This window comes from Dendrobates tinctorius, unplaced genomic scaffold (assembly GCF_039654945.1).
Source record: "Dendrobates tinctorius isolate UK_male_01 unplaced genomic scaffold, ASM3965494v1 ptg000170l, whole genome shotgun sequence".
NCBI classification, from domain to species: domain Eukaryota; kingdom Metazoa; phylum Chordata; class Amphibia; order Anura; family Dendrobatidae; genus Dendrobates; species Dendrobates tinctorius.
Genome location: NW_027361837.1, coordinates 830,651 through 847,202, shown reverse-complemented (window position 1 = coordinate 847,202; position 16,552 = coordinate 830,651). Strand labels below are relative to the sequence as shown.

General features: G+C 45.6%; 1 protein-coding gene across 2 annotated transcripts in view; it reads left to right on the top strand.

Annotated features, from left to right (window-relative positions):
• The window catches only part of NFATC3 (nuclear factor of activated T cells 3), a 387,290-nt gene that overhangs the window by 322,428 nt on the left and 48,310 nt on the right, over nucleotides 1-16,552 (top strand). Inside the window, exon 10 of one of the 2 annotated variants that reach the window (XM_073550790.1) lies at nucleotides 1,678-1,753. The exons of the other annotated variant lie outside the window; for it this stretch is intronic. Coding sequence (XP_073406891.1) covers nucleotides 1,678-1,753 — 76 coding nt within the window. The remainder of the gene's footprint in view (nucleotides 1-1,677; nucleotides 1,754-16,552) is intronic. 2 annotated transcript variants of the gene reach the window in all.

Sequence of the window (16,552 nt, the reverse complement as noted above, 5' to 3'; positions counted from 1 at the left end):
TGGTGCCTCAATCGCCGAATCTTCAAGGACATAGTAGCTCTATGGGGGCAACCTCAGGTGGACCTCTTTGCCACGAAAGAGAACAGACAGATAAAAGCATTTGCCTCCCTGTCCCCGTCAGATAATCCGGACATGCTGGATGCCCTCCAGGCCTCATGGAAATTCAACCTGGCATATACCTTCCCTCCGATAATCCTTCTACCACAGGTCATTCGGAAGATCAGAGAGGACAAGGCGAGAGTAATTTTGATAGCACCATTCTGGCCCAAGAGACCATGGTTCTCATGGCTACGAACCATGTCGGTATCAGATCCTTGGGTTCTCCCTTCAATTCCCAACCTACTCTCCCAAGGCCTGTTTCTCCACCCCCAAGTGGACAATTTACACTTGACGGCGTGGAATTTGAAAGGCAGCTACTAAGATCAAGAGGGTTTTCTGAGTCACTGATTGCTACGCTCCTACAGAGCAGGAAGCAGTCCACTACCCAGATTTATGCAAGAATATGGAAAAAATTCCTGCAGTTTCCTACAGCTCCTCATACCACAGAAATTCCGATAGTTCCTATCTTGGAATTTCTACGGAAAGGGAAGGACTTGGGCCTGGCGGTAAACACGCTAAAAGTCCAAGTGTCCGCACTAGGGGCACTGTACGGCCACAATATAGCGGGAAATAAGTGGATATCACGATTTATTACAGCTTGCAAACGAATTACTCCGGTTCACATACCTGCAATCCCTGCATGGGACTTATATCTGGTCTTAGACGCCCTTATGGAAGAGCCCTTCGATCCAATCGACACGATATCCCTGAAATGCTTGTCACTCAAGACGGCCCTCTTAGTAGCACTAACGTCTGCTAGGAGAGTGAGTGATATCCAGGCTCTATCCATAGACCCACCCTTTTTTCAGATATACCAGGATAGGTTAATATTAAAACCAGACCCCTCATACCTGCCTAAGGTAACAAAATTCCATAGATCTCAAGAAATACTCCTCCCGACCTTCTTTGGAGATCCCTCCACTCCGGAAGGAGCAGAAATTCCACACCTTGGACGTTAGAAGAACTGTCCTAAAATATATTGAGAGGTCCAGGAGCTGGAGGCAGTGTAGGGCTCTGTTCATTTCTTTTCAGGGCAGTAAGAAGGGATACGGAGTCACAAAGAGCACCATATCCCGATGGATCAGGGATGCCATTCTCTTAGCCTACTCCGCGAAAAATGAAGATCCTCCGGAGAACATCAGAGCACACTCCACCAGAGCAGTGGCAGCCTCCTGGGCCGAGAGGGGAGACGTTCCAATCGAGGCCATATGTAAGGCGGCAATTTGGTCAACTCCTACCTTCTATAATCACTATAGACTTGACCTTTCATCTACTTCGGACCTAAGCTTTGACAGGACTGTCCTTGGCACGGTGATCCCACCCAGGTGATGGTCTCTGGAATCTCTCCAGTGGGTACTGTCGTGGCGAAGGGTAAAAAGCCGGATTACTTACCAGTAATGCTCTTTTAATGAGTCCACGACAGCACCTGCTCACTTCCCTCCCTACTAAGATATCAATAGTAAAAGTGTATCTGCTAAAGATGAATAAGTAAATATTTAGAAGTACAAAGACATTGCCTAACCCTTGGCGGTCCTCCTGGTACAAATACAACTGAGGAGGAATTTTATCTTTCTGTAGGGTTTCCTGTTCCAAATGGGGCGGATCCGATACCTCCAGTGGGTGCTGTCGTGGACTCATTAAAAGAGCATTATTGGTAAGTAATCCGGTTTATCTCAGCACAGGAGTTTTTTAAAATGCATTTAATTTTGAAAATTTTTAATAATTCAAGATGTGTTTGTTTCTGGGACAACCCCTTTAAAGGGAACCTGTCATGTAAAAATGCATGCACTGAGCGGTGAGTGAAAGTGTGGCAGCTGCACCCCTATGACTGAAAGCCTGTCATGAGGAATAAAATTCATTTACTCCCGGCAGCGAGGCTTTGTGTGCTTTTATTATACTCACCTGCGGGGCAGTCCGGTCCGATGAGTGTTGCAGATCTTGGTCCGACTCTTCCCATTTTCTTGCAATATCGTCCTCCAGCTTGCTTCATGTGGATGATGCGTCCCTGTGTCATCCACACGGGCTCCCCGGCATTGCGCTCTGGCGTACTTCTCTGCCCTGTTGACTGCATAGCAAATTCCTGCAGTGCGTAGGCGCTGGGCCTTTCTGACCTTTCCCAGCTCCTGCGCACTGCAGGAATTTGCTCTGCCCTCAACAGGGCAGAGAAGTACGTCTGTGCCAGAGCGCGATGCCAGGGAGCAATGAAGCAAGCAGGAAGGTGGCATCGCAAGAAGATGAGAGGCACTGGACCAGGACCTGCGACACCCATTGGACCAAATCGCCCCGCAGCTGAGTATAAGTTATTTTTCTAGATCTTGCAGGTTGGATCGGGGTCTTATCTACAGCATTATAGAATTCACTTTAAGTGGTGAAAAAAAAAATCAAGTTTGTTTAACCCCTTAGTGACAGGGCCAATTTGGTACTTAATGACCAGGCCAATGTTTACAATTCTGACCACTGGCACTTTGAGGTTATAGCCCTGGAACGCTTCAACTTATTCCACTGATTCTGAGACTGCTTTTTCGTGACATATTGTACTTCATGTTAGTGGTAAAAATTTCTTTGCTATAACTTACTTTTATTTATGAAAAAAACAGAAATTTGGCAAAAATTTAGAAAATGTAGCAATTTTCAAACTTTTAATTTTTGTACACTTAAATCAGAGTGTTATGTCACACAAAATAGTTAATAAATAACGTTTCCCACGTGTCTTCTTTACATCAGCACAATTTTGGAAACATTTTTTTTTGTTAGGACGTTATAAGGGTTAAATGTTGACCAGCGATTTCTCATTTTTCCAATAAAATTTACAAAACCATTTTTTTAGGGACCACCTCACAGTTGAAGGTCAATATAACAGAAAATACCCAAAAGTGACACCATTCTAAAAGCTGCACCCCTCAAGGAGTGCAAGACCACATTCTAGAAGTTTATTAACCTTTCAGGTGCTTCACGAGAAATAAAGCAATATGGAAGGAAAAACGAACATTTTACTTTTTTCACAAAAAATTTACCCTAACTTTAGCCCATCCCTAACTCTAATGGAAATAAATACATTTTTTTAATTTTATTATTTTTACCTAACTAAGGCTAGTTTCACACTTGCTTTTTTTTGCAGCGCGTTTTTCCCGCAAAAAAACGCATTGAAAAAACGCATACATAAGCATACAACTGCTGCGTTTTTTTCAAGCATTTTTATGAGCATGCATGAAAAAAACGCAGCGTTTGTATGCGTTTTTAGTGCGTTTTTACCGCGTTTGCGTTTTTTTCCAACATTTTTAGGTGGCCCCTCACACTACCCAAACCATGAATTTACTAACCCTAACCCTGACCCTAACCCTAACCCTGACCCTAACCCTTAACCAAATCATACTTAACCCAAACCCTAAACCCTAACTAACCCTAACCCTGACCCTAACCCTTAACAAAACCATACTTAACCCTAACCCTGACCCTAACCCTGACCCTAACCCTTAACAAAACCATACTTAACCCTAATCCTGACCCTAACCCTGACCCTAATCCTTAACAAAACCATACTTAACCCTAACCCTGACCCTAACCCTGACCCTAACCCTTAACAAAACCATACTTAACCCTAATCCTGACCCTAACCCTGACCCTAACCCTTAACAAAGCCATACTTAACCCTAACCCTGACCCTAACCCTTAACAAAACCATACTTAACCCTAATCCTGACCCTAACCCTGACCCTAACCCTTAACCAAACCATACTTAACCCTGACCCAAACCCCAACCCTAACCCTGACCCTAACCCTAAACCCCCTTAACTAACCCTAACTCTAACCCAAACCCCTAAATTCCATGGTTAAAAAAAAAAAACGCATATGCAAAAAAACGCATACATGAGCATGCCAGTGCGCACATATGCGCATCCATAGGCTATAATGGCCATTTTTAGCGCAAAACGTGCGCATATGTGCGCATGCGCTTTTTTGCAGGGCCCAAAAATGCAACATGCTGCGTCTGGAAAATACCAACGCACACCCCAAAAAAACGCAGCGCATGAAAATCGCATACATGCGCTTACCAGCGCGCAGGTATGCGCACCCATGTTAAATATAGGGGAAAAAACGCATGCGCAGGTATGCGTTTTTTTCCAGCGCTAAAAAACGCAAATGTGAAACCAGCCTAAGGGGGTGATAAAGAGGGGGTTTGATTTACTATTTTTTTATTTTGAACACTGTGATAGGGTCTATCACAGTGATCAAAATGAACCAATAGCAAAAATCTCCTATTGTTTCCGGATGCTGGCCAGCAGATCTTGGCGGGCGCGCACTGCGCATGTGCATGCCATTTTCTCCCGAAAGAAGTTGCCGGTTGCCCAGGGGACTTCACGGAGGGTTGCAGGGACACCAGAGGTACCGGGGGAGATCGGGGGACCCTATTCTCTCTCCTCTGATGTGCGATAACATCAGAGGAAAGAGAAATTAAATGGAAAATCTGACTTTTTTTTTTTGCAGTCATCGGTATACCGTTAACAACGGCTATCGCGACTCGAATCATGCTCCCTGGGGTCTCGGCTACCCTGGTAGTCGAGACCCCGAAGATTTTCCGATGCTGGGGGCGCTATACACTTTTTTCTCAGCGCTGTTAAAAAGCGGCGCTGAGGCTTAAGTACCCTTAATTGCCACCTTTAAAAGATGTATCGACGGTCATTAAGGGGTTAAAAAAAGACCATTTTTTGTGAACTGGGGCTGGGAGAGGGCTTAGTTTTTGCTCGCCCAGTTGATATTTTTATTGATACCATTTTGGGATAGATATGATGTTTTGCTTACCTGTTATTTCATTATATTGCAATGTTGCAGCGACCAAAAAAACTTTAATTCTGGTGTTTTGATTTTTTTCTTGTTACACTTTTTACTGATGGGATTAATTCTTTCTATATTTTGATCGGGCGTTTCTGAACATTGCAATACCAAATATACATATTTTTTATTTTATTTTGAATTGCGTAAAAGGGGGGTGTGATTAGAACTTTTATATTTTAACTTTTTTTAATATTTTTTCACCCCTTTACGACATGCACCGTACAACATGTCTACACCAAAATGGTATCGCTAAATAAGTCATCTTGGTATGCAAAAATTAAGCCCTCATCCAGCCCCAGATCCCAAAAAATGGAGATGCTGCAGGTTTTGGAAAATGACGCGCTTTTTTTTTTTAAACAAAATTTGATTTTTTTTTTCACCACTTAAATAAAAAAAGAACCTATACATGTTTGGTGTCTATGAACTCGTAATAAAGAAAACTGGGCACACTCTATAATATGCAGTGAAATATTTTTAAATGTGCAGTACATACAGTAGTCACAAACGTTTCGGTCTGTCAAGACCTTCATCAGTGTACTACAAATAAAAATAAAATAATTGTGAGAACACGCAAAAAAAGAAAGTATATACAAATAAATGAATAAATACACGAGTATGCATATTCATGAGAGTTGTTATGGTAATGAGTAGTACCCAGGCGATCAATCCATCCAAAATTGTCAATTATTAGATAATGAGATTAAGGAAAGAGGGGAAAAACTGAAAATACCAGCCATTCGGAAATATTGGCGTGCCATGCCTTAACTATTCATTCTATATTGGTAGGTGCTATTCATCCTTTCTACTCCTAATTCACTCTACCGGCTGGTATTTTCAGTTTTATATAGTTCACTCTCTTCCAACAGCTAACCACCACTGAACATGTGTGTACCACACATCCCAGCACTATATTCATTAGGTAGGTTTTCCGTTCTATCACGGGTCTCTACATTTTTCCGTCACCATATTAAGGGATCACTTCCCTTTTTCCCCTTTTTCCTTAATCTCATTATCTAATATTTGAAAATTTTGGATGGATTGATCACGTGTATTTATTCATTTGTATATCATTTTTGTTTTTTGTTTGTAATCACAATCATTATATTTTATTTTTATTTGGAGTACACACTGATGAGGTCTTGACAGACCGAAATGTTTGTAACCACTTTATGTACTGCACATAAAAAATAAAAAAAAAAAAGGTTTGGGAACCTGCTGGAGGCACCTCCACCACTGGCTGTGCTAGCAGTTTTTCTCTGTTGTACTTATGAACCCGTAATGACCTGGAGAATCATAATGTCAGGTCAGTTTGAGTAGTTGGTGAACATGGTAAAAAAAAATTATGGAATTGCACTTTTTTGCAATTTCATCGCACTTGGAATTTTTTTCCAGTTTTCCAGTACACAATATGGTTAAAGAGAATCTGTCACCTATTTTTTCGACTATCAGCTGCCGGCACAGCCATCAGGGGCTTATCTACAGCGTTCTGTAATGCTGTAAATAAGCCCCCGATGTAACCTGAAAGGGAAGAAAAACGAGTTGTATTATACGCACCTAGGGGCGGTCCGGGTCCAGTTTTGGTCCAATGGGTGTCGCGGTCTGGTCCGGCGCCTCCCATCTTCTAACGATGACGTCGCAGCTCCTGTGCAGGCGCACTGCTCTGCCCTGTAGTGCGCAGGCGCCGGGAAAGGTTAGAGAGATCCATCGTCTGCGCACTGCAGGATTCTGCTCTGCCCTCAATAGGGCAGAGCAGTGCGCATGCGCAGGAGCCGCGACGGGAAGCAAAGAGGAAGTCATCGTTAGAAGATGGGAGGTATCGGACCGCAATACCCATCGGACCAAAACCGGACCTGGACCACCCCTGGGTGAGTATTAATATGCCATATATACGCGTGTATAAGCCGACCCGTGTATAAGCCGACCCCCTAATTTTGTCACAAAAACTGGGAAAACTTATTGACTCGCATATAAGCCGAGAGTGCACAGTGAGTGGCCCCAGATAATGCTGCACAGTGAGTGGCCCCAGATAATGCTGCACAGCGAGTGACCCCAGATAATGCTGCACAGCGAGTGGCCCCAGATAATGCTGCACAGTGAGTGGCCCCCGTTATGCTGCACAGTGAGTGGCCCCCGTTATCTTGCACAGTGAGTGGCCCCCGTTATCTTGCACAGTGAGTGGCCCCCGTTATCTTGCACAGTGAGTGGCCCCCGTTATCTTGCACAGTGAGTGGCCCCCGTTATCTTGCACAGTGAGTGGCCCCAGTTATCTTGCACAGTGAGTGGCCCCAGTTATCTTGCACAGTGAGTGGCCCCAGTTATGCTGAACAGTGTGTGGCCTCATCATATTGCTGCCGCTGCCTCCGTTACAAAAAAAACTGTATGCTCACCTCCGTCGCTGCCCCCTGCTCATCAGCATTGCAGGCTCTGCAGTGACTGTGCAGGCAGAGGGCGCGATCGCGCCCTCTGACCTGAATGTCACTGCAGAGGACGCAAGACAGCAGAGGGACAGGTGAATATGCCTCCCCCTGTTCATACTTACCCCCCATCATGGCGCTTGTCTCTGCAGCGCAGCCCCTGCTTCTTCCATGTTCTTGGCGCACTGCTCTCTTCCTGCTTCAGCAGTCACTTGGTACCGCTTATTAAATATGCGCATATTCATTAATTTAATGAGCGGTACCATGTGACCGCTGAAGCAGGAAGGAAGAGAAGTGCCGAGAACATGAAACAAGCAGGGGGGCTGCAGAGGGTGAGTATGATATCTAACACCCCGCTCCCCCTCCCCTGCTGATCCCCCCCCCTGGTATATGACTCGTGTATAAGCAGAGAGTGGGACTTTCAGCCCCAAAAAATGGGCTGAAAATCTCTGCTTATACACGAGTATATACGGTAACTCGTTTTTCTTCTCTTTCAGGTTACATCGGGGGCTTATCTATAGCATTGCAGAATGCTGTAGATAAGCTCCTGATGGCAGTGCCGGCAGCTGATAGTTGAAAAAATAGGTGACAGATTCCCTCTAAAGCAGTGGTATCATTCAAAAGTACAACTCGTCCCACAAAAAACAAGCCCTCACATGACAATATTGACGTAAAAATAAAAAAGTTATTGCTCTAGGAAAAGGGGGAGTAAAAAAGAGACACAAAAATGAAAATGGGCTGCAGTATGAAGGGGTTAAAAACTTTTTTTACACTTCTTACTTGCTATAATAGTTTCCTCAGGAGACACTAGAATCTGCGATCATCTGACCTCTTGTGCTACATAGAGCAGGGCTTCAGAAATGCTCATCTGCTATGAATGCTGGCTACGTGGCTGCGCTCATAGCAGATCGGCAATTACAACCACAGGGTCTTCTGAAGACCCCCTGTTGTCATGCGTTGCAACCCATTGACTCCCCGCAATCATGTGACGGGGCACCAGTGGGCAAGCTAGAGATGCGCTTCCTGCACGATCATCTTAAATGCCGATGTTGGAGATTGACAGCGGCATTTAACATGTTAATAGCCGCAAGTGGATTGCGATTCCACCCATGGCTGTTAAGGGCAGGAAAAGATCCGGCTCAGAGTCGGAGCCCGCATTAAAGGGGTAGACACGACATATGACGTGTATATATACCGTACATCATATTTTGTGAAAGGGTTAATATTCGGTTTTGTTTGGGGATTTTTATGTGATAGGTTCTGTCATGATCCAGTGTTGGATCTGGCGGTATTAAAAGCACAAAGTGAACTTTTTTTACTTTGTTTAAGTTCAAAGGTGTTTTGACTGTCCCCGGTGGTGGTTAGGGGTATTGCACCTTAGGTTAGGTTGCACTTAATTAGGAATCAGGTGTGGGGCGCTATAAATGAGTCTCAGGGTGTGTAATCACGGCGGGTGATATTTCTTGCTGAGTTGTTGGAGAGCCTGGTGGAAGGATGGAGCTGGATAGGAGTCCTGCGCAGTCAGCCAGAGAGAATGAGTGCCAGCTAATGGTGTCTGCAGGAAGGACTGGCATGGCCTGGTGGAGTCGCAGTTTATGGTGTCGGCGGGAAGTGCGGGCATGGCTTAGAGGAGTGGCGACTAGGAAGAGAGTTGCACTCAGCATGTTCGACTTGGTTGCTGAGAACTGGACTCGAGCATGCTTGGATTCTTGGCAGAGGCTGGACTCATCTTGGGACTCTGTGTACTAGACTGCTGCAAGTGGTGATGGACTCTGCTCCCAGGCTGCACGATGGTGACGGATCCAGTTATGGTGATGGATCCAGGTGGAGGGGAAGATGCACGCAGGTGGTGGGCTCTGTTGCTAGGAGCGCACGCAACATAGCAAAGCTAAGTGGTATTTCCCCTGTATTGTCTCTTTCCTTATGTGTGTTATTAGTGCAGTGGTGGGATTAGTCTCCGCACCGACCCATTCCCTAGTGAGGGTTTAGGGTCAGGGTGAGCAAGGGCGTTAAGGTACGCGTGCGGCGACAGGTGCGGAGCCTGTTTAGGGAATGTTAAGGAGTGCAGGGACACTGGCTCAGGGGAGCTTAGGAGGTCTCCATGTCCCCATTCCCTATCGCAGGGCCCACCACTGTTAATGTGTCCCAGGTTCCCCCCTTTATTATTTAAATGCGCCTTACTGGAGGCGGTGTTTCCAGAAATATATTTATAACGTGTAATACCTAAATTCGCCAGGTGGAGGCGGCGTATCCACCTGCACGTTCTATTATTTAAATTCGCCCCACTGGAGGCGGTGTATCCAGGGTCACGTGTGTTATGGGTTCGCCTTGCGGCATCACCTGCGACCTGACACACGTGATCATGACATTATCACCAGCCCTTACTTTTTTTTCTGGTGAGCTTTGGCCATGTGGAGACCTGTGGTAATTGCTGCCGGGCCTCACTGAGGTGCAGTGAGGAGCGGCAAGGTGTGTTTAAGCCGCTGCAGCAGCAGTTATCAGGGTCTGGGGCCTCTGCTCAGATAACCAGAGAAACAAAAATGGCGGCTGCAGTCTGGCAAAAGCCCCTAGAGTCGCTGCTGGGGAGCGGGACTTGCTCTTACAGGGGACGCACCCAGGCAGGTGGCAGGAATGGTGCCCCACGGAGCTGCCTGGTATTCCCCGAGGTGAAGGGGTGCGTCCCTGTAGTGAGCAGATTGGTGAATAGTCCACGGGGCTCATGCCAAATCTTCGATGCCGCCCCTCCTGGTCGTGTGGAGGCGACCAGCGAGTATATATATTTTCCTCCATATTCCTGCGGCTATGGTACTAAAACCCCCTAGAGTCGCTGCTGGGGAGCAGGACTGGTTCATGCAGGCGGGCGCACCCAGGCAGGTGGGAGGAATGGTGCCCCACGGAGCTGCCTGGTATTCCCCAAGGTGAAGGGGTACGCCCCTGTGGTGAGCTGACTGGTGTTAGTCCGCGGGGTTTTACGCCAAATCTTTATACCATCAAAGAAGCCGCCCTCCTGGTCGTGTGGAGGCGACCAGCGAGAGTATATTTCCTCCATTTCCCGGTCCCCTTCTCCTCCTGGTGTGTGCAGCAGGTGTGCTGCGGGGGAGTAGGGACAAATCTCTACCCTCTCCATTAACCAACCCTAGGAGGCGCAGTCCTCATGGTGAAAGGGTTGGAGGGTGGTGTCCCTTGGTGAATAGTGGTGGTGTGAGTGTGGTGACACAGGGGGACGCCTCTGTTGAGTCCAGAGTGAGTTCACCAAGTTATGACATATGTATGTGTGCAATAAACGTTCAGGTCCGGACCTGTGTGTGAACGAGCTTGTATGGGTCCCACCAAAAAACATCTTGTGGAAATGTGTTGTGGAGTCTGATCAGCTCTGAGCAAACATACACATACAATAACTCGTTCCCCAGGTCGGCGCTTTGGAGATGAGTGGTGCCTCCAAAAGGAACATACACTCACTGGCCACTTTATTAGGTACACCATGCTAGTAAGGGGTTGGACCCCCTTTTGCCTTCAGAACTGCCTCAATTCTTCGTGGCAGAGAATTCAACAAGGTGCTGGAAGCATTCCTCAGAGATTTTGGACCATATTGACATGATGGCATCACACAGTTGGCGCAGATTTGTCGGCTGCACATCCCTGATGCGAATCTCCCGTTCCACCACATCCCAAAGATGCTCTATTGGATTGAGATCTGGTGACTGAGGAGGCCATTTGAGTACAGTAAACTCATTGTCATGTTCAAGAAACCAATCTGAGATGATTCGAGCTTTATGACATGGCGCATTATCCTGCTGAAAGTAGCCATCAGATGTTGGGTACATTGTGGTCATAAAGGGATGGACATGGTCAGCAACAATACTCAGGTAGGCTGTGGCGTTGCAACGATGCTCAATTGGTACCAAGGGGCCCAAAGAGTGCCCAGAAAAAATTCCCCACACCATGACACCACCACCACCAGCCTGAACCGTTGATACAAGGCAGGATGGATCCATGCTTTCATGTTGTTTACGCCAAATTCTGACCCTACCATCCGAATGTCGCAGCAGAAATCGAGACTCATCAGACCAGGCAACGTTTTTCCAATCTTCTACTGTCCAATTTCGATGAGCTTGTGCAAATTGTAGCCTCAGTTTCCTGTTCTTAGCTGAGAGGAGTGGTACCCAGTGTGGTCTTCTGCTGCTGTAGCCCATCTGCCTCAAAGTTCGACGCACTGTGCGTTCAGAGATGCTCTTCTGCCTACCTTGGTTGTAACGGGTGGCAATTTGAGTCACTGTTGCCTTTCTATCAGCTCGAACCAGTCTGCCCATTCTCCTCTGACCTCTGGCATCAACATGGCATTTCCGGCCACAGAACTGCCGCTCACTGGATTTTTTTTCTTTTTCGGACCATTCTCTGTAAACCCTAGAGATGGTTGTGCGTGAAAATCCCAGTAGATCAGCAGTTTCTGAAATTCTCAGACCAGCCCTTCTGGCACCAACAATCATGCCACGTTCAAAGGCACTCAAATCACCTTTCTTCCCCATACTGATGCTCGGTTTGAACTGCAGGAGATTGTCTTGACCATGTCTACATGCCTAAATGCACTGAGTTGCCGCCATGTGATTGGCTGATTAGAAATTAAGTCTTAACACACAGTTGGACAGGTGTACCTAATAAAGTGGCCAGTGAGTGTATATTGCCAATATCAGCTGTGTTTGTCATAAACCTGAAGTGTCAGGGAATGGTGGGGTGAACTCAGGGTCTGGGCATCCCCGCTGTAGGTGTTTCCCTAATGAGGGGTGGTCTTGAGGGTCCAGAGGCCCCTCATTAAGGAGGGGGTACTGTCATGATCCAGTGTTGGATCTGGCGGTATTAAAAGCACAAAGTGAACTTTTTTTACTTTGTTTAAGTTCAAAGGTGTTTTGACTGTCCCCGGTGGTGGTTAGGGGTATTGCACCTTAGGTTAGGTTGCACTTAATTAGGAATCAGGTGTGGGGCGCTATAAATGAGTCTCAGGGTGTGTAATCACGGCGGGTGATATTTCTTGCTGAGTTGTTGGAGAGCCTGGTGGAAGGATGGAGCTGGATAGGAGTCCTGCGCAGTCAGCCAGAGAGAATGAGTGCCAGCTAATGGTGTCTGCAGGAAGGACTGGCATGGCCTGGTGGAGTCGCAGTTTATGGTGTCGGCGGGAAGTGCGGGCATGGCTTAGAGGAGTGGTGACTAGGAAGAGAGTTGCACTCAGCATGTTCGACTTGGTTGCTGAGAACTGGACTCGAGCATGCTTGGATTCTTGGCAGAGGCTGGACTCATCTTGGGACTCTGTGTACTGGACTGCTGCAAGTGGTGATGGACTCTGCTCCCAGGCTGCACGATGGTGACGGATCCAGTTATGGTGATGGATCCAGGTGGAGGGGAAGATGCACGCAGGTGGTGGGCTCTGTTGCTAGGAGCGCACGCAACAGAGCAAAGCTAAGTGGTGTTTCCCCTGTATTGTCTCTTTCCTCATGTGTGTTATTAGTGCAGTGGTGGGATTAGTCTCCGCACTGACCCATTCCCTAGTGAGGGTTTAGGGTCAGGGTGAGCAAGGGCGTTAAGGTACGCGTGCAGCGACAGGTGCGGAGCCTGTTTAGGGAATGTTAAGGAGTGCAGGGACACTGGCTCAGGGGAGCTTAGGAGGTCTCCATGTCCCCATTCCCTATCGCAGGGCCCACCACTGTTAATGTGTCCCAGGTTCCCCCCTTTATTATTTAAATGCGCCTTACTGGAGGCGGTGTTTCCAGAAATATATTTATAACGTGTAATACCTAAATTCGCCAGGTGGAGGCGGCGTATCCACCTGCACGTTCTATTATTTAAATTCGCCCCACTGGAGGCGGTGTATCCAGGGTCACGTGTGTTATGGGTTCGCCTTGCGGCATCATCTGCGACCTGACACACGTGATCATGACAGGTTCCCTTTAAACAATGAAATCCCTTTTATAGATTACATGGTTTGTTTATATATATATATATATATATATATATATATATATATATATATATATATATATAATTTCTTGTGCCTCTTTTAACCACTTACTGACAGCCGTTAATTTTGATCTTAACTACCAAGCCCCCTTTCTCACATCGGACCAATGTCACTTTATGTGGTGGTAACTCAGGAATGCTCATACAGTACAGACCAAAAGTGTGGACACACCTTCTCATTCAAAGAGTTTTCTTTATTTTCATGACTATGAAAATTGTAGATTCACTCTGAAGGCATCAAAACTATGAATTAACACATGTGGAATTATATAATTAACAAAAAAGTGTGAAACAACTGAAAATATGTCTTATATTCCAGGTTCTTCAAAGTATCCACCTTTTGCTTTGATTACTGCTTTGCACTCTCTTGGCATTCTCTTGATGAGCTTCAAGAGGTAGTCACCGGAAATGGTTTTCACTTCACAGGTGTGCCCTGTCAGGTTTAATAAGTGGGATTTCTTGCCTTATAAATATAAATGGGGTTTGTCTGGTGGATACACAGCTAATAGTCCTACTGAATAGACTGTTAGAATTTGTATTAGGGCAAGAAAAAAGCAGCTAAGTAAGGAAAAACGAGTGGCTATCATTACTTTAAGAAATGAAGGTCTGTTGTGAGTTCATTTTCCCCTTCACAGTTGATGTCTGATGAACTCCCTCTGCTGGTGAGGAGAGGTAGTGAAATTGATTGGGTTGGGAAGAACCTGTCATCTGAACAGGTGGAGCCTGATTGAACACCCGGAATCACTGAGTAGATATAAGGCAGCCGACGCCCTACAGGGGTTCTGGTGATCCTTTCTGCTCTGAGCTCTTGCAAACCAGTTCAGTACCGGTCTTCTGAAAGCTAAGTTTTTTGCTCTCTTATTTTTCCATGAGATTGTGTCTGTTTACTTAGTGTTTGTGTTCTGCCTGCCCTTGTTGGTACAGGCTGAGCTCCATTTTTGTCTCTGGTCAAGTTGATCTTTTGCTCAGTCTTCAGAATATACCTGAGTGCTGATATAGTGATTTTGAAGTCTAGGGACTTCAGGGCCTTTTTTCAAGGCCCTGAAGTCCCTAGACTTCAAAATCACTATATCAGCACTCAGGTATATTCTGAAGACTGAGCAAAAGATCAACTTGACCAGAGACAAAAATGGAGCTCAGCCTGTACCAACAAGAACAGGCAGAACACAAACACTAAGTAAACAGACACAATCTCATGGAAAAATAAGAGAGCAAAAAAACTTAGCTTAGCAAAAATTCTGCCAAAATAATGTCCAACACGTCCGATAGGACATGTTGGACATTATTTTGGCAGAATTTTTGCGGATTGCAGCCAGCATCTTTTCTGTCCTTTCCTATTTAGTTAGTTGGGCCCCATCGTTTGCTCAACCTGTCTTTCTGTCTGTGTTTGTGTTTTCATCTGCTTTTCATCGACAATACATGTTGGGGGCTGTCTATTGCTTTGGGGTCTACTCTGGGGCAGTTTAGATTTCCCCTTTCTTTCTTGAGGCCTATTTAGTTCTCCGGCTGTGAACGAGGGGTCTAGGGCACCGTAGGAACCCCCCACGGCTACGGTTAGTTGTGTGAATAGGATCAGGGGTCTGCAATCCGATAGCTACCAACCTCTCCGGTTTTCTGGCCTTAGCTTGTATTTTTGTTTTTTCCTCCTTCGGTGACTCATTCATAACAAAGGTCAGTCAGCCAAAAAATTGGGAAAACTTTGAAAGTGTCCCCAAGTGCAGTGGCAAAAACCATCAAGCGCTACAAAGAAACTGTCTGACATGAGGACCGACCCAGGAAAGGAAGACCAAGAGTCACCTCTGCTGCGGAGGATAAGTTCATCCGAGTCACCAGCCTCAGAAATCGCAGGTTAACAGCAGCTCAGATTAGAGACCAGGTCAATGCCACACAGAGTTCTAGCAGCAGACACATCTCTACAACAACTGTTAAGAGGAGAGTTTGTGCAGCAGGCCTTCATGGTAAAATAGCTGCTAGGAAACCACTGTTAAGGACAGGCAACAAGCAGAAAAGACTTGTTTGGGCTAAAGAACACAAGGAGTGGACATTAGACCAGTGGAAATCTGTGCTTTGGTCTGATGAGTCCAAATTTGAGATCTTTGGTTCCAATCACCGTGTCTTTGTGCGACGCAGAAAAGGTGAACGGATGGACTCTACATGCCTGGTTCCGACCGTGAAGTATGGAGGAGGAGGTGTAATGGTGTGGGGGTGCTTTTCTGGTGACACTATTGGGGATTTATTCAAAATTGAAGGCATACTGAACCAACATGGCTACCACAGCATCTTGCAGCGGCACGCTATTCCATCCGGTTTGCGTTTAGTTGGACCATCGTTTATTTTTCAACAGGACAATGACCCAAAACACACCTCCAGGCTGTGTAAGGGCTATTTGACCAAGCAGGAGAGTGATGGGGTGCTACGCCAGATGACCTGGTCTCCACAGTCACCAGACCTGAACCCAATCGAGATGGTTTGGGGTGAGCTGGACCGCAGAGTGAAGGCAAAAGGGCCAACAAGTGCTAAGCATCTCTGGGAACTCCTTCAAGACTGTTGGAAGACCATTTCCGGTGACTGCATCTTGAAGTTTATCAGGAGAATGCCAAGAGTGTGCAAAGCAGTAATCAAAGCAAAAGGTGGCTACTTTGAAGAACCTAGATTATAAGACATATTTTCAGTTGTTTCACACTTTTTTGTTAATTATATAATTCCACATGTGTTAATTCATAGTTCTGATGCCTTCAGAGTGAATCTACAATTTTCATAGTCATGAAAATAAAGAAAACTCTTTGAATGAGGTGTGTCCAAACTTTTAGTCTGTACTGTATATATCCCGATGAGCCTGAGATTGATTGTTTGTTTTTTCATGACATATTGTAATTTAAGTTATTGGTTTTTATGAAAATATCTGAAATTTGATGAGAAATTTTGTGATTTTTCAAACTTTCAATACTTAGATCCTTAAACAAGATAGTCGCACCACACAAAATATTTGATAAATGGCATTTCCCATATATCTACTTTGTCAACATCATTTTTCAAATGCCCTTTTATTTTGTTACGATGTTAGAAGGTTTAAAATGTAGCAGCATGTTTTAAGAAAATTTATAAATCTAATTTTGTTTTTTGATTTTTTTCTTTTTTTTTACAAACCTGTTCGGTTTAAAAGTGACTTTGGACCCCAAAAGTGATGCCATTTTAAG